This window comes from Drosophila kikkawai, chromosome 3L (genome assembly GCF_030179895.1).
Source record: "Drosophila kikkawai strain 14028-0561.14 chromosome 3L, DkikHiC1v2, whole genome shotgun sequence".
Lineage (NCBI taxonomy): Eukaryota > Metazoa > Arthropoda > Insecta > Diptera > Drosophilidae > Drosophila > Drosophila kikkawai.
In genome coordinates, this window is record NC_091730.1 from 25,323,281 (window position 1) to 25,346,948 (window position 23,668).

Here is a 23,668-nt window from a genome sequence, read left to right on the forward strand (position 1 = left end):
CAAATAATTTAATATTGCGGAAGATTTTTCCCCCACACATACAATATTTAATAAACACATGTGCGCATGTGTCCAAATGAAAGGCGACACATTTGAGCAGAGAAACTGCAGGCTCGACGAAGTGGATACATAACTCGATAAGCGAAAATAAAGAATATACATATATACGTCAAGAGATAATACATTATGGGTGGCATTCTTTCTAAAAGGTTTACATAAGCACTTTATTCGAAGTTTTACGAGTATAAAAATGCAGAGTCTAGAATACAATACGGTACGTTTAACAGCTTTAATATATGGTTTTAGATTAGCATAGTGGTCGACACTCGACCGGCGAATAAACTATATTAGAAATACTCGGAGGAGTACAGCGAGGGCCACCTTAGAGGGCCAATCCCAAGATCTGTTCCTGCTTGTAGACGCCGTGGTAGGCATTGCGAATTAGTACGTAGGGGAAGCAGGACTCCAGCAGATCCATTGTGAGGAACGGTGACTGCTTGACAATTTCATCGAGGAGCAGGTAGATGGACTCCCGATTGCGAGTGGCCTCCTTGTCCGACTCTTGGCCCAGGCGGAGCAGCGAGGAACTGGCCAAGGCCAGAAACTCCTTCATCCGGTCCTCCATGTCGTTCTGCCCGCAGATGGTGAACAGTGCGCCAAAGATGTTGTTGATGGCCGCCGCCATGCAGTGGGTGTTGTTCGAGTGACCATCGATGGTGGCTCTGTAGAAGGAGTTCTCGTTGCGGGCCAGCTTGGGAATTGAGACGGCTACGAACACCATCAGCAGGCAAGCTGTGAGATGTTCGCCCTCATCAAACTCGGGTTTCTTCGACTTCAGGGTGGTGGCCAGAGTGGGATCCACTTTGCAAAGCAGGCCGGCTGCCGAGGCCATATCGGAGGCCACGCGAATCTGGTCACCGCCGGGCAAGTGCTCCTGGAAGTCCTTTACCGAGCTGAGGAGGAAGGGGATGCGCTTGTCCAGCACATCCACGAGAGCCTCGTGTACGAGGTTGCGGAAGCAGATGATTACGCCAATGATCGTCATGCGCTGCAGCACACGGTCCACGTCCTGCAGTCGCTTGAACTGCTCCTTCATCACCTCCGGCTTGTCGAAACTAGTGCGCAGGGTAATCAGTACTTCCTTATTGGTACCCACCAGCGACTTGAGCTCCTGCACCTGGTTAGCTATATGCCACATCAGGGTCTCGTTCAGAGTTTTGATACCATAGGGTCCAACGAGTTCGGCCAGCGCTCTCAACTCGTTGAGATCTGAGAACTCCTGCGGGTTGAACGGCACCCATCCTTCAGGAGAGATCGGGACAAACGCCTTCTGGTTGATGGAGAACACAATGTTGCCGGCGGAGACCCGCCTGAGCAGGACCTCACTATACCAGGTGTTGTACAGCGCGGCTATTGTCTTCTCACCGTGCGAGTCCAAGGCCTGCGTCTGCTGCAGCAAGCAGTTGTTGAAGACCCGCGTTATGTCAATGTGCACATAGTTCTCCACAGTTTGCAAGACGTTCATGTAGGCTCGCACGCTGGCCAGCAGCTCCGAGGGCTTGGCAATTTCCATGGTCTCCTGATTAAACATCACCATGCCAACTAGGTCCCGGGAGAACCGGTGCTCCAGGTTCTGGCAGAGATACTCGCGAGGGGCGAAGGCAAACTCCCAGACGTTAACGGTGGGGCAGTAGTTGATGGCGAAACAGAGCTCGGTCAAGGCCATGTGCAGCTTGTCCATCGTGGTCAGATCCTCGCGCGTCTTCCTGTACGATTCGTCCCCCGGCTTTCGAATGTCGTCGAAATGCTTGGACTTGGACTTATCCTTCTTTTTGCGAGCCGACTGAACAGACAAGATCTTGGCGCAGTGCTTGGGCAACAGAGCATCGGCCATGGTGCACTGTTCGTCGCATATTGTGGTAATAATATTCTTAGCCTCCTTGGCCATTTCCTCCAGGAAGATGTTCACCACGCTCAGAGACCGCTCGCGAATATGGTGGCGCTCCTCCGGGCACATTTCATGGGTGCAGTTTTGAAAGTGGCTGCAGATCAACGGAAAGGCTATGATATACCGGTTTTGGGCGGGGAACTCCAAGCACATGTGGAACTGGTCGTCGAACATTTTGTTGTAGAAGCAGAAGATGCTCAAATCGGAAGTTTCCACCAGTATTTCGTCCAAGTTGTCCACCACACGAGTGTGAAACACCATCGAATCCAGCAGCCGAGCCAGCTCCGCGTGCTCGGTAATCCTGAGGGATGCCTTGCCAACGCTCATGTAGGTCTGCAGTCGGAACCAGTCAAGGCGGAATGGTCGGAAGTAGAAGAGCTCGTTGTCCTCCACCTGCTTCACAGTCAGGGCTGCAGCTGTGTTGTACAACGAGCTGAATATGATGCTCTCATCCTCCGGGCACATCTGCAGGCTCTGCATGCGTATATTCAAGTCCGTTGCATCGAAGCCGGATAAGTATTGCACGTAGTACCGCTGCATCACCTGGCTGTACTTCCGCACCAGCGCTCGGAGCTCTTCCATGTGAAAGAGTAGTTCCGGCAGTTGGCGGTCCACCAGATCCTCATTGCTCTTGCCTGTGAACCGAAAGTTAGTAAATAATACAAATATATTCGATATTTGATCGGTTTACGCACCCTTGTTTTTGAGCAGCGGCGGATTGTCGTTGTGCCGGAGAAGCCAAAGGATCTCGTCGCGGGCCAAGCAAAGGCCAATGAATATGAATATCGCCTTGGGCCCCAGCAGGCCCGGCTGGTCTGTCATTATCAGAGCCAGCTCCTTCAAGGCCGTTCTCAGGAACTTCCGCCTTTCGCGATGCATTAGAGCTGCCTTCTGGACAGCCGTGTTGTAAGCGTCCTTGACCTCGCCGATCCGCTTGCTGTAGCCTTTGATGCCATCGAAGGTGGCCTGGATGTACTGGTGGATCTGAAGAACCTCGTCGCGGAAGAGCGCCACCACCCAGCTGGATTCCAGGGCGGAAAGCCAGATCTTGTTCACCTCCGGGTACTGGCCCAGCATCTGGTGATTTAGTAGCAGGCCAAAGATTATCCAGCGATCCATGGCCTCCAGGGAGATGTACTCGCACGACATGGTGTCCGTTCGAACGGCCTTTAACAGAATGGCGGGGTTGCCAACCAGACTAAGCTTCTGCATTTCCCTCCATTTGTCGGCTGGCAGATTCCGCAGAGCGTAGATGGAAGTCAGCGACCGCAGTGCATTTGTTAGCAACCTTTGGTGGGGAATGAACTCCTCGGCAAGCTTTTTGAGGGGCACCTCGTAGTCAAGAATCATCTGGCCCAGGCGGGGGAAGCCCGTGTCCGCCTGGTTATTCTGCAGCTCGTATGCAGCGTTGTAAAGGCCGAGCACAGCCTTGCGATCCTCGACCCGGGACAAGACAATCATCAGGGAGACATAGGTCACCACCAAGTCCAAGTAGTTCTTGGTAAGCTCAAAATTCAGCGTGATGTCCAAGTGAATCTGACAGGCGTCCATTGTGGTGAGCAGCTCGCAGACGTTGTCCTTAAAGTCCAGGAGATCCACGAACGTATGATAATACAGGGACAGCGACTTTATTATCTCCGCCTTGATGTTCACAATAGCATTCAGTCCCTTGACGTCGATATTGGGGAATCGCTTCACAATGAATTTAATGCTGGACTCCAGCGACTTTTCGGAGAGGAATCCCGGCTTCGATTTAGTGTCGCCGCAGGCCTTCTTTATGTTGTATATCCGCGTGAGTATTCCCAGGCCGCGGTCGTTCAAGATGATTAGTTTCTCAGCTATCTTTTGCTGATTCGGAAAAATTGGGCGTGCCATGTCTGCTGCTTGTTTGGACGATGAGTGACTGAATACAAGTTTCCGGTGATCCCCAGAACACAATCGTGCGCTGGCTCACTGGTCGAAATGGCTTGAGAGTCGATAAGCGCTAATCTGTCCGATATTATCCACTTTTAAGATAGTTAAATTGACTAAAAATATGCGACACAAAAGTGTACACATTAGTCTTCTTCTTAATTCTGCAGTAGTGATGGAACAAATACCGATAAGGGTCTAGCAGCTATCGATAAGAAAAGTAGCTAGAATATATACGGCTGTTTCCACTACAGTTGTGCTAATCTTCATTTTGGGTTTACTTTTTGTATACTCTTTAAATCAAGCATGTCCTAGTTTTTAAGCAAATCCAAATTAAATTCGTATTATTTAAAATATGTAGCTTATCCAGTAATTGATTGCTAATTTATTCGACATTTCTGTCATATTTATTTCTAATAAACGAAAATTTTTGCTGCTGTGCAATAACCAAATGTTGGTAGTAGCACTAAACATACAACATATACAGGCCTGTTCTAGTTTCCACTTCCGCAAAATTTATTCGGATTCGGATTTCCCTGACCTGTTCTAGTGTTCACTTCCGAAAAATTTTTACGGATTCATATTTCCCTCTGTTAAGTCTCTGTTAATTTGCAGACGAAACGCACGGAAACTTTCCGTGTGCCATTTGGCCGGCGGATTCAAATCCGCAAAATCAGAAATTAATTATTTTAAAATACAATGCGATTATGTATATTACAAATGTTAATTGTAATCTATTCCTTGAAGTTTTGGGAACATTATTGCACAATTGAATTAATTAATACTAACTTACTTGATTTAAAAATAATTATTTTCTGGGTGCACCTTAAAATCGGTTCGATTCTAACCTTCAAGATTATTGAAAATCCGCCGCCGCTGTGTCGTATTTGAGAGGGACCATTTAAGGGTGGTCAGCGTTTCAAAAAAACGGCATATATTTAAGATAAATTTTGAACAATTACTTTTTATGTTGTTTTACAATTAAAATATCTGCTATTAGGTAAAGTATATGAAAAAGTGTTTTTCTTTAAAATACCAGCCAATTCAATCCACAAACTGAACTAAATTTTATGCGAAGGGAATTTTTTCTAAACCCTCGGCAACTCTACTTTCCAGCATTTTGCCACCTGAACAGCTGATTGCAATTACAAATATTTCAAAATGTTTATTTCCTGTCTTAATGCTTATTCCTTAGATTTTATTATTTAAATTAGTGCTTCATTACTATCTATGAGTTGGAGACTACAGCGGGCCAAAATTTGATCAGCCTCTTTTAGCAAATCTTAGACAAGGGAATCTCTTTTGTTGAAAGCGACCAGCTGATTTTGTTTGGGAATTTAAGGGAAATTAAAAAAAAATTCCTTAAATCACCAAGGGAAATTCGCTTATGTTAAAGGGAAATCCGCAAATGTTATCAAATTCACTTCCGAGTGGAAACTAGAACAGGCCTGATAGACTGGTCATTTCATACAACGAAAATGGACACAAAAATTTCTTAGCGTACGGTCCCATGTTAACTGTTTGCTGTTAGCGACAGACCGTCTGTTAGATTTGAGCTGTTAGCGACCCGTCCCATGTTAGCTGTCAGCTGTTAGCGTCAGGCCTTTACATGTATGCGTGTTCATGCATTCACGTACACGGGTGCATGTGTGCGACCATTTCGTTTCGGGCCAGCAAGAATATTTGGTCTTTTGCTACTTTTCGCGCTAGGTACCCTAACAATATGGGCATATTCGCTATTGGGTTAATGATACAAATAAGAATGTTATATGTTATAATATATTTCTTAATGTTTCAGCATTCATTTCATATATGTTTACAATTCAAATCAGTGGCAGCAGTGAAATGTGTTGCATATATGTACATATGTATTCGAATAAATAAAAAATCCATCTACTGAGATAGGAACAGGGCATATTGCAGTCGGTGCTCGCGATCAGGGAACCGTGAAGATTTACAAAAACAACGACGCAGGTAGAAAGCACATCGCTGCAATCTCGAGTTTGCGACCCAAGCGACCGAACTCGCACATCGTACCAAAAACAAGAACAATTTTAAAGGGAACTGCGAGGCTGGCGTTGACTTCTGCACTAAAGAAAAAAGTTTGGATTTCTTTTGTAGTCGTTTTTCTTTGGTGGACTTAAGTTCACGCAAAAATGGCTGAAGTTATTGAAAGCTCCAATGAGATATTTCTTTTCAAAAATTAATAATTTGGATCTGATGCAGTGCAATCGATTTTGACGAATTAATAAACAAATATAAATTTTTGACCAATTAATAAACAAATATAATTAATTCTACTCAAAAAGTTTTTGTCAGTGTATTTCCTAGGCTCGCACATTCTGTGTGGCGCGTGGATACCCTGTTCCTATCTCAGTAGATGGATTTTTATTCATTCGAATACATATGCACATATATGCAACACATTTCACTGCTGCCACTGATTTGAATTGTAAACATATATGAAATGAATGCTGAAACATTAAGAAATATATTATAACATATAACATTCTTATTTGTATCATTAACCCAATAGCGAATATGCCCATATTGTTAGGGTACCTAGCGCGAAAAGTAGCAAAAGACCAAATATTCTTGCTGGCCCGAAACGAAATGGTCGCACACATGCACCCGTGTACGTGAATGCATGAACACGCATACATGTAAAGGCCTGACGCTAACAGCTGACAGCTAACATGGGACGGGTCGCTAACAGCTCAAATCTAACAGACGGTCTGTCGCTAACAGCAAACAGTTAACATGGGACCGTACGCTAAGAAATTTTTGTGTCCATTTTCGTTGTGTGAAATGACCAGTCTATATGTTGTATGGTTAGTGGTAGTAGTTAGAGGTAGTAAAATATTTCGTATCAACTCCGTATCATTAACGTATGCTGAAATATTCAGAATTTTCCCTTGACAACTAAATGACTGAAAATAAAGCAAAGTATCGCGATAGTTAGTCAATATTTTCAGCAGTTTGTATGGAAAATTCTGTTTTCAATTGAAAACAACGGCAAACTCTTGCCATGCAACGACGAGGAAATATCCAGATTGTGTAAGTTTTATTTTCAAAGACTGTACTGAAAAATATTATAGATTAGTTAAAAATAAACATTTTTGAAGATTTTTAAACAGTTAACTGACTACTTATTATTCCTTCTAGTCTGCTAATTCTGCAATGTATTTTAATAACTTTCTAATGAATGCTTTTAATTAGACACGCTCTTTTTAAATTTAAAAGAACTTGTAATACATTTCCATTGCACTAAATCAAAAATGTTTACGCCGTGACACGACCTGCTCATTAGTGTACGCAGGACATAAGTTTGCATTTGTATTCGATTGTGCATTCTTATTCAAAACTTCGATTTATCGAGACTTATCGTGTTGTTGTTCCAAGCACGTTGTGCCACGCAAAATTGCCGGATAATTGTTATTTATAAATTAGCTTGCAGAAATACTAAACGTGTGGCATGGGGAAGAAACTGGAACGCAGCGATGTCTGCCGAGTGCCGGAGAATATAAACTTTCCGGGCGAAGAGGAGAACGTACTGCAGCAGTGGCGTGACGAAAATATCTTTGAAAAGTGCAGCCAGCTGTCCAAGGGAAAGCCCAAGTAAGTTTTTCAGCCGATTGCATCAGACTTGATTCCATTACTCATGCGACCTAATTGCTCCCAGGTATACGTTTTACGATGGTCCTCCTTTCGCCACAGGCTTGCCCCATTACGGGCACATTCTGGCCGGCACTATCAAGGACATTGTTACACGGTACGCCTATCAGCAGGGGTACCATGTGGACCGCCGCTTCGGCTGGGATTGCCATGGCTTGCCGGTCGAGTTTGAGATAGACAAGCTGTTGAACATCCGTGGGCCCGAGGACGTGGCCAAGATGGGCATCTCCGCCTACAACGCCGAGTGCCGGAAGATCGTTATGCGCTACGCCGATGAGTGGGAGAACATCGTGACGCGAGTAGGTCGTTGGATCGACTTCAAGAACGACTACAAAACCTTGTATCCCTGGTACATGGAGTCCATTTGGTGGATATTCAAGCAGCTGTACGACAAGGGTCTGGTCTACCAGGGCGTGAAGGTTATGCCGTATTCCACGGCCTGCACCACATCGCTGTCCAACTTTGAGGCGAATCAAAACTACAAGGAGGTGGTGGATCCCTGTGTGGTGGTGGCCTTAGAAGCCCTTACGCTGCCCAATACCTTCTTTCTGGTGTGGACGACGACGCCTTGGACCCTGCCCTCCAACTTTGCGTGTTGCGTCAATCCGACGATGACATATGTGAAAGTGCGTGATGTGAAGACTGATCGGCTCTTTATTCTTGCCGAGTGTCGCCTTTCTTACGTTTACAAAACGGAGGAGGAGTACGAGGTGAAGGATAAGTTTCTGGGCAAAACCCTCAAGGATCTTCACTACAAGCCCCTCTTTCCGTACTTTGCCCAACGCGGGGCCGAGATGAAAGGTTTTCGCGTCCTCGTTGACGACTACGTCACTGAGGAGTCCGGCACGGGCATTGTGCACAATGCCCCGTACTTCGGTGAAGACGATTACCGAGTCTGCCTGGCAGCGGGACTTATTACGAAGTCCAGCGAGGTCATGTGTCCAGTCGACGAAGCCGGACGGTTTACGAAGGAGGCCACCGACTTCGCTGGCCAGTATGTCAAGGATGCCGACAAGCAGATCATGGCGAACTTAAAGGAGCGGGGTAACTTAGTGTCCAGTGGCCAGATGAAGCATAGCTATCCCTTCTGTTGGCGATCGGATACGCCGCTGATCTACAAGGCCGTGCCCTCTTGGTTCGTGCGAGTCGAGCACATGTCGAAGAACCTTCTGGCCTCTAGTGCCCAGACTTATTGGGTGCCCGACTTCGTAAAGGAGAAACGGTTTGGCAATTGGCTTAAAGAGGCCAGGGATTGGGCTGTAAGTAAATCGTAACCGCATTTCCTTGGACAGTAACGCAACTCTTATTCACAGATTTCCCGCAATCGCTACTGGGGCACACCGATTCCTATTTGGCGGTCGCCCAATGGGGAAGAAACAGTTGTCATTGGCAGCATCAAGCAACTGGCTGAGCTATCTGGAGTTAAAGTCGAGGATCTGCATCGCGAGAGCATCGATCACATTGAGATACCGTCGGCCATCAAGGGCAACCCTCCACTCCGCCGGATAGCTCCCGTCTTTGACTGTTGGTTCGAGTCCGGCTCAATGCCGTTCGCCCAGCAACACTTCCCGTTCGAGAACGAGAAGGACTTTATGAACAACTTCCCCGCGGACTTCATTGCCGAGGGTATTGATCAGACCCGCGGATGGTTCTACACCCTCCTCGTGATTTCAACGGCACTCTTCAACAAGGCGCCGTTCAAGAACCTCATTGCGAGTGGACTGGTGCTGGCCGCAGATGGTCAGAAGATGTCAAAGCGCAAGAAGAACTATCCCGATCCCATGGAGGTGGTCCACAAGTACGGAGCGGATGCCCTACGACTCTACCTCATCAACTCGCCCGTGGTGCGCGCCGAGAGTTTGCGCTTCAAGGAGGAGGGTGTGCGCGACATCATCAAGGACGTGTTCCTGCCGTGGTACAATGCCTACCGTTTCCTGCTGCAAAACATAGTTCGCTACGAAAAGGAAGACTTGGCAGGCGTCGGTCAGTACGTTTATGACCGTGAACGGCACTTGAAGAATATGGACAACGCCTCCGTTATCGATGTGTGGATTCTGTCGTTCAAGGAGTCCCTGCTGGAGTTCCTGGCCAACGAGATGAAGATGTATCGGCTCTACACGGTCGTGCCTAGGCTGACGAAGTTCATCGATCAACTGACAAACTGGTATAACTTTTATAACTTTATTGTATGCACTTGAAGATTTAACGAAAGGTCTTCCCGCTAACAGGTACGTTCGACTCAACCGTCGTCGCATTAAGGGCGAGCTGGGAGCTGAGCAGTGCATTCAATCCCTGGACACGCTGTACGACGTCTTGTATACCATGGTCAAAATGATGGCTCCCTTTACGCCCTACCTCACGGAGTATATTTTCCAGCGTTTGGCTTTGTTCCAGCCACCTGGTGCCTTGGAGCACGCTGATTCGGTGCACTACCAGATGATGCCTGTCAGCCAAAGTACGTTCATTCGCAGCGATATCGAACGCTCGGTTGCCTGGATGCAATCGGTTGTCGAGCTGGGTCGCGTCATGCGCGACCGACGAACCCTGCCTGTCAAGTATCCGGTTTCTGAAATCATTGTCATTCACAAGGATGCCCAAACTCTTGAGGCCATCAGGAGCCTCCAAGACTTCATTCTCAGCGAACTCAACGTTCGCAAGCTCACGCTGAGCTCTGATAAGGAGAAATACGGTGTCACCTTGAGAGCGGAACCCGACCACAAGGTAAGGGGATATACGGAGAACGTTGCTGATGTAAAACTTAAATTCTATTTTCTTCTCAGACCCTAGGTCAGCGGCTGAAGGGCAACTTCAAGGCGGTTATGGCTGCCATCAAGGCCCTAAAGGACGAAGAAATTCAAAGGCAAGTGTCTCAAGGCTACTTCAATATCCTAGATCAACGTGTGGAGCTCGAAGAAGTGCGCATAATTTACTGCACTTCCGAGCAGGTGAGCGGCAACTTTGAGGCTCACAGTGATAATGAAATTTTGGTGCTGCTGGACATGACTCCCAACGAAGAATTGCTTGAAGAGGGCTTGGCCCGCGAGGTTATCAACCGGGTGCAGAAGCTGAAGAAGAAGGCTCAACTTATACCGACCGATCCCGTGCTCATCTTCCACGAGCTGACTGCCGACAAACAGGGCAAGAAGGACGTCCTGGAAGCTCAGGCTCAACTGACGAAAGTTTTGACCAACTATGCGAATATGATCAAGGCTGCCGTTAAGTCAGAGTTTGCTCCCTACTCAGCCCAGCAGGCTGCCAAGAAGCGGTTGATAGCCAGCGAGATCGTCGATCTGAAGGGAATTCCCCTGAAGTTGACAATTTGCTCTGCAGAGGAACTGCAGCTGCCACACCACCCTTGGCTCAATGTAACTTTGGCCGAAGAGCTTAAGCCACGATTTGGCAACAGTAACAAGGCATCGTTGTTCCTCCAGCATGGCGTAACCAATGATCTTATCACACTGCCAGCGCTGCGCAGTGAGCTCGAAAATCTGTTTGGCCTGTATGGCGTCAACTTCAACATCTACGTCATCGACCAACATAAAAAGATCAGCGAGCTGAAGTCCGTCGACAAAGTCCTTGCTGGCAGTTTGTTGGTCCTAACTCGTGGCCAGGACACATTGAAGTCGGTTGCGGGATATGAAGCATCCCCGTCTCCATACTCCAAATTTGTCAACCAGCCTTCGGGTTCATCCACTTTTACGGAAAATCCATTGGGAAACATCTTGTATTAGCCGCGGAATTTGCTTTGCATTATAATTGATTGATTCAGACGGAAATAAAATATATATTCTCAACTTTTTTAAAAAGTTGTAAACCAATTAACAAAAAAGTTTATTATGGGGTATTACAAATTTTTCCAAAAGTTCATTTTCAATCCTATGAAGTTTATTCGCCCGTGTGCCATTTTGTATGCAGTCTACGTTTTAGAGATATCTGAATGAACATTTCTATCTATTGCAGACAGTAACGGGGTAGGATGGTAGGAAGAACTACATGTGGGCAATTCACAAGAAAGAACAATCGCAACAAAAAGAATTAAAAGTTCTCTATAATGATTTCTTCAACCTATTTATGTACATTAAAAAATTCTCCAATTGATCAAATTAAATAGAACTTTGCATATTCTACAAAAAAATTCGATATATTCGAATCAGAATTAGAGCAAACGCAATTTTTTATTATTTTGGTAAAAAAAAAACTCATAAAAAAGGTTGTTTTGTTTTGATAACAATTTCTAAAACAGAGGCATGATTATTCGACTTTTGCTTTTTAACATCACTCGAAGAATGCAACAGTAGCAAAAATGTGTATATGTATATCATATGTACAGTATGTTTTTATAATTTACCTAAGAAGTAACAACCAACAACCATCGGAAATTTCGGCCTTTCTGTTAAAAAATGAATTTCAGTGTATGAAGTGGCCACCACAATCTCCAGATATGAATCCAATAGAAAACTTATGGAGTCATGTTAAATCGCAATATGCAGTTCCTCCGAATGGAATAATGGAGCTGTGGGAGAGGACAAAGGACGTCTGGTACGCTATTCCCCCCGAATTTGTGCTACGCTACACCCAGAGTATGCCAAATCGCATAGGAGAATTAAAAAAGTCGAAGGAACTATGGACTCATTATTAAAAAATTATAAATAAAACAAGAAAGGAAGCTAACTTCGGCACGCCGAAGTTTGTATACCCTTGCAGATATTATTTCATAGCATTTTACCTATACATATTATGTTGAGAGTTTGACAGTTACAGTTTTACATTTTCCCTACACCTACCGATCGGTTTATATAGCAGCTATATGATATAGTTGTCCGATTTTCATAAAATTTATACCAAATTTCTGAACTAATAAAGTAAGCTTATATCTCAGAGTAGATAAAAATAGCTTGAAAAACCACGAAGTTATAATTTTTTTTCTTTTAATTTCCTGATCGTTCCTATGGCAGCTATATGATATAGTCGTCAGATTTTCATAAAATTTTTACCAAAATTCAAAAATAATATAAAATGGTCATATGTAAAAAATAGTGCACATATGTTGAAAAACAGCCAAGTTATAATTTTTTTCTAAAAATTTATCGAACATTTGTATGGCAGCTATATGATATAGTCGTCCGATCCGGCCCGTTCCGACATATATAGCAGTGAGAGCATATAGAAGACTATATGTAAAGTTTTATTCAGATAGCTTTAAAACTGAGGGACTAGTTTGCGTAGAAACAGACAGACAGACAGACGGACAAACGGACATGGCTAGATCGACTCGGCTGTTGATGCTGATCAAGAATATATATACTTTATAGGGTCGGAAACGTCTCCTTCACTGCGTTGCAAACTTCTGACTGAAATTATAATACCCTGCAAGGGTATAAAAAACATAAAATTTTAAATATTAAGAGGTCTACGAGTAGTAGTTTTCGGTGTACATCCTATCTGTCCACAAAAACATCAGATAACAAAAAACTAGAATGCATTAGTTAAAGGATAAGTGTCCTGAGATACTCACGTGGCGTTTTTATTTTAGAAGTTTTTCAGATTTTTTTATCAAAAGTCAAAACCCCGATTTTTTACTTAAAAAATTAAGTTAATTTTAAAATTAAAAAAAGCTTGACGTAAGTACCTGTAAAATTAGAATTAGTTAAAGAAGTTATGTTCCAAATTTCCAATCGATTGGTACAGTAGATTTTGAGTTATCGTGTGCACCGACTTTCAACATGGCACTTTGCAGGAGAGCGCTTTAAACTTTTTGATATTCATACATTTAACACCAAACGACATTCGTCAATTTTGCTATGATCGATGTAAAACTTAGACACAATATGCTTAATATATTGAGCCTTTAAAATAACAAAAAAAAATATGTAATACCTTACCCACCCCCTTAATAAATGTTTTTTATACTTCTCCTATTTTTGTCCTATTTTTTCTTTTTCCAAATGAATCAATTCGATCTGCATGGTAGATTATACAACATTCGGTATACCAAGTTTTTTTTTTTTGTTGTTTTCTTTCTTGAGGTTAAATTTGAATATTGAAACCAATATCGGAGAAGAAAATCATTTGTATCAAGCTGCGAATCCATTCAGTACGTGCAAATTACCTGTTATCACATATCATGTTAATCGTCCTTTAAATTATTTTCCCAAATTCATTCAAAAAACCCATGGAAGAGAAACAAGTGTGTTTTTATATTTTCATTTTTATTGAAATCGCTTTTTACTCGTAATATTATTAGTTATTATATATATTGGTATGGATGTATTATCATGTATGTATATCGGCTTGCCATAATTATGTACTTTCTGTATATACGATTTCCTTTGCTGTCTGTAATCGATTTAGTTTATATCCTATCTTTACCCTCATTCCTCCTCGTAGTCTGTTCAATTTCAAGACAATTTTGAACATTGAACACAAGTTTTTTTGCCATTTATGCATGCTCGAACCGTAATTGCACACCTAAACGACCTGGCTGCATTGAACGTGGTGTGTTTTTCATTACAGTTAATGCGCCTAATCGCGATTTTAGTCAATGATTTGGGGTCAGCGTTGCTCCTTCCTGAATGTAAAGAACATAGTCGGGAGTCGGGTTTGCATATCGAAACACAATATAGGTTGAGGTCGAACACCTGTAACCGCAAACGTTTGGTATTCTGTAAATGTTCTTGTTTCAGTCACGATTTAATATGCCTTTGCAGTTAGCTCTATGCTGATTTCACTTTCTGTTGTTATTTGCTTTTTGGTTAATATAATGCTGCTTAATTTTAATACATACACACTCATATAAGTTTGTTAATTTTTACAATCTTCCCTTTCTGTAAGAACCCACTGTGTAAAGAACTAAAAATGACGCGATTTTATACTTTTACACAGCGCTGGCTTTACATCTCGCACAAACGAAAACGAGTTCAGATTCCGATGTATAGACTTAGGTGTAGAGTTAAGTTTTTATCCATTATTAATGATCTCTCGCTTCATTTATAATTTTATTTAATAAAATTACTAACACTTTAGCTAATTTCTACGCATTACTTTCTGCATTCCTATCTTCCGCCCAACATTGAAACAGAATACATCGCTTATTTTCACATTAGTTAGGTGCTAAATCATTCCGCTCTTGCGATCTTTGTCTTTAACCTAATCCTTATGACTATGTGTAGTTATATGTGGTAGTGTGTATATTACAAGGTGTGTTTCGTATGATTATAGGGGGTGTACGTTCTCCGCAAAACTTACATATGCGCTCTAAGTATTATGCTAGTTAATATCTCAATAGTCAATAGTTTAGCTTTTGTTATAAATAGTTCAATAATAATTATAAACACAAAGGGCTGACCGAATGACAGCAATAACGAAAGACGTTAAGAAAGTTTTTAAAATCGGGCAATTATTGAGTATAAATTGAGTATGAACCGAGCATAAAAAGCCAATTAAAGCACATAAAAATAAGAAGTAAACGCTATGTGACACTGCCGTCACGGGTAAGTATTGCTTATACAAAATAACATGGCAAATGGTAAGAACTAAATATTGCAGTGTAAAAACTAATCGTTAAGGACTAAGTTTAAAATGAGTAAAGTACAAGTGGTTGCTTTTTATTTTCACTTCGATTTGAGTTAATTCGATTTCTGTTCGGCACACTTCAAGCTGTGAAATGAAATGTTTAGAAATATATATCACAATTTGTAAAAAGTTTTTAATGCTTTTTGCCCTTGAATAAATTCAACAGTTTAACATTGTAAAATGAGTGGAAAGAGTTGACGTTAAAAGGGGCTGTCTGTAAGAGATTTCTTTTGATTTTTGGCTATCCAAATTAAGCTGACGCGACAGATGAATGTAAATTCGAGCATTCGGTTCAGATACCTGTTTCACTTAAAAGATTGTTAGAGGAAGGGTAAATAAGCGCTGATTCGTTAGTTAAAGCATAGTAAAGTATTCGTTCTTATATACACAAAGCAGTTACAGAGGTGAGGCAGCGACCGACACACCTTTCGTCATGTGAAAGGGGCTGGGCCGAACTTGGGTCCAAGGACTGATGACTGAGGACTAGCGGCATCCTCCTACAGAGAGTGTTAATCTTTTTACATTTAATCAATTCGTAAATTATCATTCATACTTATCGTATGCATATTTTGCTGTTTAATACTCATCGTTCGACTTCGTTATATATGTACCTGGCCAACACGTCGCGTTGGTGGTTAGGCCAATAGCCAAGTCTCCAAATAACCAGTGTTATTCGTTCGGGTTTGTCGGCTAATTCGATTCTTTTCTGATTCAGATTTACATTAAACATTACACACATGGACTAAACATACGCCTATTGTTAGCCTAAACTCAACATCAACATATATATTCGTGTTCCTGTGTACATACATATAAGAATTTCTTCGGTTATTCGAGGGTTGCATTGTGACTAATACTAAACTTTAAGCACGATTAAAGTTTATATTATTTAGAGTGTTTGATGCTGGGTTTTCTTGTTCGTGTTGGGTTGCTGTGTGCTGTGCTGCTGTTCTGGTTTCTTGTTCTCTTGTTTTTGTTGCTGTTGCGCATTTCACCTAATTACAAAATCTGCTCCTCGAGTGCTTCGCTGCTGTCCCTTGGCTCCTTCCTGCCCACGGCAATTAGGTAGTCCTCCTGCTCGCTGTATTCCTCGTCGGTCACTTCACCTCCCTCCGTCTCCGTCTGCGGCCGCTGCTCCGGCTCCAGATCCAGCTCCTCTATATCCGCCTCCACTCACGCACTCTGGTCACCAAATTTGAGCTGACGCCGGTTGGAGGCACTGCGATGGCTGCTGCCGGTCTTGCGACGCTTGCGCTTGGCGTCCCGTTGGAAGGCAACGTTTCCGGGGTCGTCGGCCAGCTGCGGATACTTGTGTATGCTGTGTATGTCAATGCCAATCCAGCCGTCGACGTCGCCGTGCTGGACGAGTTCCTCCTTCTCCTCCTCTGTCCAGTCGCCGCGACCCTGGAAGCCGGCTGCCACCAGCTGCTTCTCTAGCTCCCAGGCCCGCTCCACTGCGCGCTTGTGGGCGTGCTTAAGGATGCGGTGGCGCTCCTGTTCGGGGTCAACACCGTACTTGATAATGACCACGGCGTCGGGACCGTGTAGGCGCAATTCCTTTGCTGCGCTGCCACCGTGATCGCTGATTTCATGCGTTGATATGTTGAACATGCCGCCCAGACGTCGAAGCTCCTCGTTGTCATCGCGCAGCTTCAGAACATTGTCCTTAACGAAGTAGAAGACGTCCTGGTCATGTATGCTGAAGTGCAGGTCCAGGAAGTACGAGTTGTTGAATACGCTGCTCACCACATCCTGCACCACGCTGTTCGATCCGTCGACAACGCTGACCAACGCCCGGCCCCCGATCCGTGACAGCAGCACGCCCTCACCGAAGACCCCACGGCGATAGCTGATGCGCGGCAGCAGGTTGCGCATCTTGGGCTCCATCTTCAGCAGGGGTTTGGGCACAAAATCAAAGTCGCTGAACTTCTCGCTCGTCTTCTCGACGATGCACTCCAGGCCGGAGATGACCCCGAAGTCGGGCGCCAGTGTATTGGACTTGATGGAAGCGTGCGGCGTGTACTGGGCCAGTTTGGTATAGCGGGTGCTTTGCATGTTGTCCAGGTCATAGCCGAAGAGCTGCAGCCAGGAGTCCAGGTCGATCATGTAGTTCTGCGGCTTGTTGGGGTTGATTGGGTCGTTGTTGTGGTAGCGGTAGATGAAGACATCCGTCGGGTGCGACATCTCGGTGGCCAGGGTCTCCCACAGCGGCGTCATCCACTGCCCGACGTGGGGGTCATACTGGCGTTGCTCGGTGTAGACCAGTTTGGTGTGCGGATCGATCAGCCCTCCGTGGAAGTCGACGGGCACGAAAAAGTCGGGCTTGGTGTCCTTGATAATGCGGCCGAAGGGGGTTCGCTTCAGCTCCTTCACGATGCCTCCGTTCAGATCAAAGAAGGCAAGCGGCGAACCGTTCTGGTCGGTGGCAACATAGAAACGCTGGTCGGCATGCTCCAACGCGATCAGCATGTCGCGGTCGTCGTAGAAGAACTTCATGGTGCGACCCAGCTTGGGGAAGTGGACATGGGTCACGAGATGGGGGGTGCGAGGGTTGGCGTAGTAGTACTGGGTGGTGTTGCCCTTGTTGTCATGCCAGGCCACGAGGCGGCTGCGGTCGTCGTAGTAGTACCAGCTCTGGAAGCGCTCCCGCTCGAAGGCGTGGATCAGCTGACCCCTGTTGTTGTAACGATACTTCTGCTCCCCACGCCGCACAACGAAGCCGCGAGCGTCGTAGTTGTTGAACTCCACATCGCCCACCTTGATCACGCGATCGCCAATGTCGTAGCCCAGGTTGAACTTCTCCCCTTGGTCCACAACGCCGACCGTGTTGCCGTTCTCGTCGTACAGATATTTCCAGTTATTGGTGCCCAGGACTTCGATCACGTGTCCATCGGCATTATAGTTGATTTTGTCGAAGGCAGTGGATCGGCCAAAGGTGGTTTTCTGCGACTTGACACGGTTCCGCAGGTCGTAGTCCAGCTCCAGTCGGAACACGTCGATGTTCTTCACGTTCATCAGCACGCTCTTTACTCTTCCGTGCTGGTCGTAGTCAACGATAGTGAAGAACTGCTTGGCCGAGTCCTGGATCACTGTCCGGTTGAAGGCGTTGCGAGTGATCTTCAGGTCCTGCACCACCTCCAGCTGGCCCAGGTTCTGGCTGTACTTGTAACGCGTAGTGGGCAGCTCCTTGTCGTCAATGGCCATCTCAATGCCACTCAGCCGGGCGTTACCGTCGTAGGCGTACTTGTAGTGGGCCGATGCCAGTGAGTTCTTGGAGCCGAAGCGCAGCTTCTCGTCCTTTAGAATACCGGCGTGGTACTTGAACTCGCGCCGCAGCTCGAAGCCCGGCTCCTGGACCTCCACCGACTTGACCAGGCTGGTTGTGTCCTGATACGTGTAGTGGGTGCTGGACAGGCCAGCGAGGATCGTTTCCAGGCGACCGGCAGTGTCATGTACAAACGCAACCTGCGGGAGTAGAATCCAATTAGTTTATATAAAATTCAGAATGTTTGCTTTAATATCGAGCACTTACCTTGCCTGACTGGTGGGGATGGATCTTGGCTAGGATCTGACCCTCGTCGTTGTATAGGATCTCGAACGGATGGCGGTTAATGGGCGAGTAGTATTGGTACTTGAAGAAGCCGAGCGATGTCTGCAGTGAGAACGCGTGAATGTGGCCGCGCGGCGTGGTGAGGCTCTGCAGCGCCCCGGCATCGTCGTACTGCAGCAGGTAATCGGACCGCCTGGGCGTGGTCACCTTCAGCGGAAGCGAGCCAAACATGTCCTTGAAGGCGTACACCATGGTCGATCCATCGCCGTACTTGATTTCGTTGAGCCGGCCATTGCGATCGAAGGAGTAGGCCTCCTGCAGCACACCCCACTTCCAGCTGACCAGACGGCCGAATCGGTCGTACTCCAAGTCCACGTCCGCATAGTCGCCCGACTGCGGTCGGAAGCTTATTGGCCGCGAGGTGCGGTCGTAGGTCACGTTGAGCAGCTCCTGCTTGTCGTCCACCATCACCACGACCGACTGTGTCTCGCGATCGTACTCCAAGGTCAGAACGTTGTCGCCGTTCACCCGCAGCTTGCGACCCACTTCAGTGACGGGACGGGGTGTGCCCTTGATTTGCTTGCCCGCCTGCAGCGGCTGCTGGCGGCGCACAAAGTAGCGCCACTCGAACCGGTTGGCCAAGTCGCCGGCGATCTCAGTGCGCTGCTTGGCTGGCACAGGGTAGCTTTCGCCCAGCAATGGACTCTGCTCGGCCAAAATCGTGTAGGGAGCAACCTCCATTTGCAGGTTGTGGCCCCAAGGGGTGATGCTAGTGGTGGAGCCGTCCATGTCGACGGAGGTGCGGGACTCGGCGGCCCCGTTGCGCACGATCACCGTTGCTCCCTGGATCAGCAGCGACATTTCCTTCTGGGCGTTCTCCGACACCTTAACCTGGGCGCCCTTAACGCTCAGGTCGAAGCTCAGCTCAATCACCCTGCCAGTGGGCGTGACAGCGGAGGTAAGGCGACCGAACTCGTCGTAGTTGTAGACGTAGGAGCGGCCAGTGGAGTCCAGCTTGGTCTTGAGCAGGCCGGTGGGACCGTGGTACTCGTAGGTGACGTTGTAGTTGTCCGGAGTGCTCAGCTCGTGCAGCATCTTCATGCGCGTCATGCGCAGCCGACACTTCTGGCCCTTGGTGTTCTCTATTGAGTTGACCTGCGAGGTGTAGTCGCGCAGCAGGAAAACCTTGTTGCCGGCGGCATCGGTGACGGTGCTCAGCTTTCCGTTGGAGGTGTTTACATTGTAGGTGAACACGTACGTCGTCTCTCCGGTCAGGATGTTTCGCGTGGACACGTGCTGGCCGAAGCGGTTGAAAATGTATATTTCCTGCATGTCCGGCGCATAGATCTCGTACTCGCGCGAGGGACTCGCTTCCGGAATGCTGGACATCACCGAGCGGATGCGGTAGTTGGCTTGGTCCGCAATGTGCACATGCCCATCGGGAGTAACGGCCAGCGCGGCGATCGTGTTGAACTTGGCGCTAGTTGCCAGGTAGTGTTCCGCTTCGAAGCAGTCGCATCCGCGCTCGAGGCAGTTGCACTTGGACTCGGCACCCGCAAAGGGGGCGATCCGTCCGTCCGTTCCGATAACTCGCACTCGGTTGATGCGCTGCGAGTCACTTTCCGCGACGTACAACTCGCCCAGTGGCCCGAAGGCGATCGACTGCGGCATCACCAGGGTGGCGTGGGTGGCCAGGTCAGTATCGTAGGCTGTCGAGGCAGTGGCGCAGTGCAATGGCCTGCCGGAGATGACGCGAACCCTGCCATCGGGGGTCATGCGTAGGATCATGTGATCGTCAATGATGTGCAACGTGTTGTCCATGGGAGAGACGGCCAGCTCCGTCGGCCAGCGTAGGTGCATCTCCTCCAGCTTGAGCGTTCCCTCACAGGGAATGGGCTTCCAGTGCGACTTGTGCATGTGATTGCCGATGAGGGTGCTCACGATTCCATCCCTGTCCACCATCCGGATGTTAGTACCGTCGGCGAAATACAAGATATTGTCGCTAGAAATAGCAATACCCTTGGGATATGCCAACTTGGCGTCCTTGGCCAAGGCTCCATCGCCGCAGTGAGCTTCGTCGCCGGGAAGGCAGCGCTCTCCGGAACCCACAACCGCCTCCCAGTTAAGTTCTGGTTGGGAGTAGTCGCTGGTATCACGCACGCGAATGATCTGGTGCGACTCGGGGTCTGAGACGTAGAGTGTGCCATCGAGTGGACTGAGGGCCATGTGGTAGCGGTAGGAGACGCGGGTGGCGTTTAGTTTGACAACGGTCCGGATGCTGCCGTCGGTCATGATGCGGCGGATATAGTTGAAGTCACCTACAAACAGACTGCCATCCGGAGCCGCCGCCAAGGCGACGGGCGCCAGCAGGCGCTGCTTCGTGGCCAAGCCGTCGCAGTCGGGGCACTCAAGTGGACGTTGGTGTCCATCGCCCATGGTGGTCAGGATGATGCGCGGCTTGTTGCGCAGGTATATGTTTGAGCCATCGCCCTTCTGAAGTATGCCTTCGTGGAAGTTGTAGCGGTGGTGAATGTCCAGGTTCCACCCTCCCACCTCCGATATAGACATATCGTGGCCACTCAACTTTGTAGTCTGGATGTCCCACACGATGTCAGTGCAGTCGGTGTACTGGTAGCCGACCTTCACCACGGCTGTGGTCACGCCGTAGACGCGTTGCCGGTAGATGTTAAGACGGTTCCAAGCGTACGTGAATTTGATTCCCGGATCGGCCTCGAAGACGCGCTCAAACAAAATGCCCTCGATGGTGATACGCAGATGGATGAGGTGCAGCGAGGACGGAATAACATCAGGGGTCAGTTGCAACTTAATGGTGGACAGGTATCCGGCGGCTCGTGAGGAGTGGTAGACGAGATTGAGGCCCGTACCGGGTATCTGGAGAGACTCCTGGATAACCTGCGATTCAGCCAGGATGGCACTGCGATCGGGACAGGCGCCCTGGAAGCCGTGCTTCCATGATGCCAGCACAACGGGCTTCATCAGGTCGTAGTCGTGGGCGAAGCATGTGTGCGTCGCCATAGTGATCAGCCCCTTCTCCTCGGACATGCTCATGACCACGACATCGATGATCACCACTTCGTTCCAGGGCACTTGGACTATGCGTGACTGTGGTCGGAAGGGCGCGCGTCCGAATTGCAGGGTCACAGCTCCTCCGCCATTTACCATTAGGTCGAACCAGCCGTCGTCACGGGTCAGGGTGAATCCCTCCAAAAGGGTGGTGGTCGAGACTCGGACACCCACTAGGCCCATGCCCAGGGAGGTGACCACACGCCCTCTGATGACCGCTGATCGGCTGTTGGAAGGACAGAGATCATGGATTAGTCGGGTCTTGCAGGGATGGGAGCTTCTGTGGCGTCTCTAGGACTAGATTTCGCTAGGTCAGCAGGCAGTAAAACGAAATATTTGCAACTACTTGAGCAATAAATAAGTACAAATAATATAAATTCACACGCACAGAACATAAGACTCGTTTCAACACATAAATGTATTACAAGTTGAACAATATTTAGTATGGTATGTATGGTATATCTCGTTAAGGCTCATGTTTGTGACCTAGATTCGACCTAAGTACCAGTAAGAGTATGATTTTCCATAGCTTAGATTTATTATGTGGTAAACTAAAAACCCAAAGCACTTGGTCTGGTTGTCTGGAGAATACGGTTTGGGAATAAACTTAAAACAAACTACCAACTGAGCTTATAAGAATAAAAAAGTTAGCTACTGTATAAACGAAATGATAATGATAAGGGCAGTGGTCAATGTGTACCAAACAACCATTTAGAATAAGTAGTAGAGCAGAGTAGTATTTGTAGAGTATTATTTTAGTACCGCATTTCGCTTGCTTACCTTGCATTGAAATAATTCCAAAAAATGCTGTTAGTATGATTTTGGTTTCGTTATTTAGTTACAACGAGTGCGGGCAACGAGTACCGAGTACCAAGTACCGGGCAACGAGAGCGTTAAGCAGTCGTTAGGTAATGCAAAGCATTCGAAGATCGTGTTCGTGCCGCGTAGTGATCAGAGGGGTAGAGTTATTTACACGTAGTTATTAGTGGGTAGTAGTATCGAGTAGAACAGGAAAAATTTAGTAGTTGGCATGTAATATTTAATACACGGGTTAGGGAGCGCGTGTGGAGGAGAAAAGAGAGCAGAGAGAAAATAATTGAATTAGCATGGTTGTCTATGGTCTAGTTAGCTAGAATGGAATGCTGATGTGTTAATTGCCCCCACCAGTTAGTTCTGAGACCCTAGCTCCGTTTCGATCACACCGAAATCGCGAGGGACTGCTGCGATGTCGCGCTGCGCAGGACACTTAATCTACCTTATGGCGTTTACAATGCTGCTTAACATTTATGTACTTACAAGCTAACTTAGGATGTTCTGTCTGGGTTGGTTTCAAACAAAGGACATATAGGGTTTATATTTACAAGATTTTAATGGGATTTCGGTATGTGGTGTGGCGGGATATGGTTTTATTTCGGGATTTGTTTTAGACGAGGGCACGAAAACGAAAACGTAAATATTTAAACATAGAAAATCATTAATTATGCAAACTATTTGATTATTTTGTTAAGGTAGTATATGTACGGTTACATTGGAATAACCAGCTAGGCTCTCGTTATTGTACAGGATTTGAGCTTGTCTGCCAATCGTGAAAACTATACACAGCCAGTACGGCCTCGATTTGGATTTGTTACTAAAACGGATGAAATTGGCTACCAGGAAGCACCTACCTCTCGTTAAACGTCTCCAATTTGGCGTAGTTCTGCAGGCTGCTCTCGTCGATAAGGAACTTCATCCGTTCGAAGAACGAGGCGGTGATTGCCGGCGGCTGCTTGCGGAGCAACACGTCGATCGGCTTGGGAGCGGAGACGCAGAGCTGGGAGGTCTTGCACACGTGACTGGCACAGCACTCGGGGTCCTCACAGTCAACCAGGCCATCTAGAGGATTCGGTTGAATAATAAGTTTAGAGGTTCCTGCACCCGCATTCCCA

The 23,668-nt window shown here is 46.7% G+C and overlaps 3 protein-coding genes across 8 annotated transcripts in view; 1 reads left to right on the forward strand and 2 right to left on the reverse strand.

Moving 5' to 3' along the window:
• Window positions 1-204: 204 nt before the first annotated feature.
• Hem (Nck associated protein 1 Hem) lies at window positions 205-4,041 on the reverse strand. The gene is made up of 2 exons (XM_017181159.3): window positions 2,644-4,041; window positions 205-2,583 (listed from the first exon to the last, which is right to left on the reverse strand). The coding sequence occupies exons 1-2, from the start codon at window positions 3,821-3,823 to the stop codon at window positions 383-385; spliced, it is 3,381 nt and encodes a 1,126-aa protein (XP_017036648.1). The 5' UTR covers window positions 3,824-4,041; the 3' UTR covers window positions 205-382.
• Window positions 4,042-7,242: 3,201 nt separating this feature from the next.
• On the forward strand, window positions 7,243-11,352 carry IleRS (Isoleucyl-tRNA synthetase). Its single transcript, XM_017181158.3, has 5 exons — window positions 7,243-7,477; window positions 7,542-8,793; window positions 8,848-9,698; window positions 9,763-10,255; window positions 10,315-11,352. The coding sequence occupies exons 1-5, from the start codon at window positions 7,335-7,337 to the stop codon at window positions 11,263-11,265; spliced, it is 3,690 nt and encodes a 1,229-aa protein (XP_017036647.1). The 5' UTR covers window positions 7,243-7,334; the 3' UTR covers window positions 11,266-11,352.
• A 2,370-nt stretch (window positions 11,353-13,722) lies between these two features.
• Window positions 13,723-23,668, reverse strand: part of Ten-m (teneurin transmembrane protein Ten-m) — a 347,516-nt gene continuing 337,570 nt past the window's right edge. For 3 of the 6 annotated variants that reach the window (XM_070285186.1, XM_070285184.1, XM_070285182.1), the window contains 4 exons: window positions 23,408-23,615; window positions 22,521-22,547; window positions 18,639-21,966; window positions 13,723-18,571 (listed from right to left, as the gene is read on the reverse strand). In XM_070285186.1, the coding sequence (XP_070141287.1) occupies window positions 16,280-18,571; window positions 18,639-21,966; window positions 22,521-22,547; window positions 23,408-23,615 (5,855 nt within the window). In that variant the 3' untranslated portion in view covers window positions 13,723-16,279. The remainder of the gene's footprint in view (window positions 18,572-18,638; window positions 21,967-22,520; window positions 22,548-23,407; window positions 23,616-23,668) is intronic. The other 3 variants (XM_070285185.1, XM_070285183.1, XM_017181072.3) reach the window with 1 other exon arrangement.

Coding starts and splice junctions, on each gene's coding strand:
- Hem (XM_017181159.3), bottom strand. CDS start 3,823: ATGGCACGCCCAATTTTTCCGAATCAGCAAAAGATAGCTGAGAAACTA. Junction 2,584..2,643: donor GCCGCTGCTCAAAAACAAGG/GTGCGTAAACCG, acceptor TTCGGTTCACAG/GCAAGAGCAATGAGGATCTG.
- IleRS (XM_017181158.3), top strand. CDS start 7,335: ATGGGGAAGAAACTGGAACGCAGCGATGTCTGCCGAGTGCCGGAGAAT. Junction 8,794..8,847: donor AAGAGGCCAGGGATTGGGCT/GTAAGTAAATCG, acceptor TCTTATTCACAG/ATTTCCCGCAATCGCTACTG. Junction 9,699..9,762: donor ATCGATCAACTGACAAACTG/GTATAACTTTTA, acceptor TCCCGCTAACAG/GTACGTTCGACTCAACCGTC.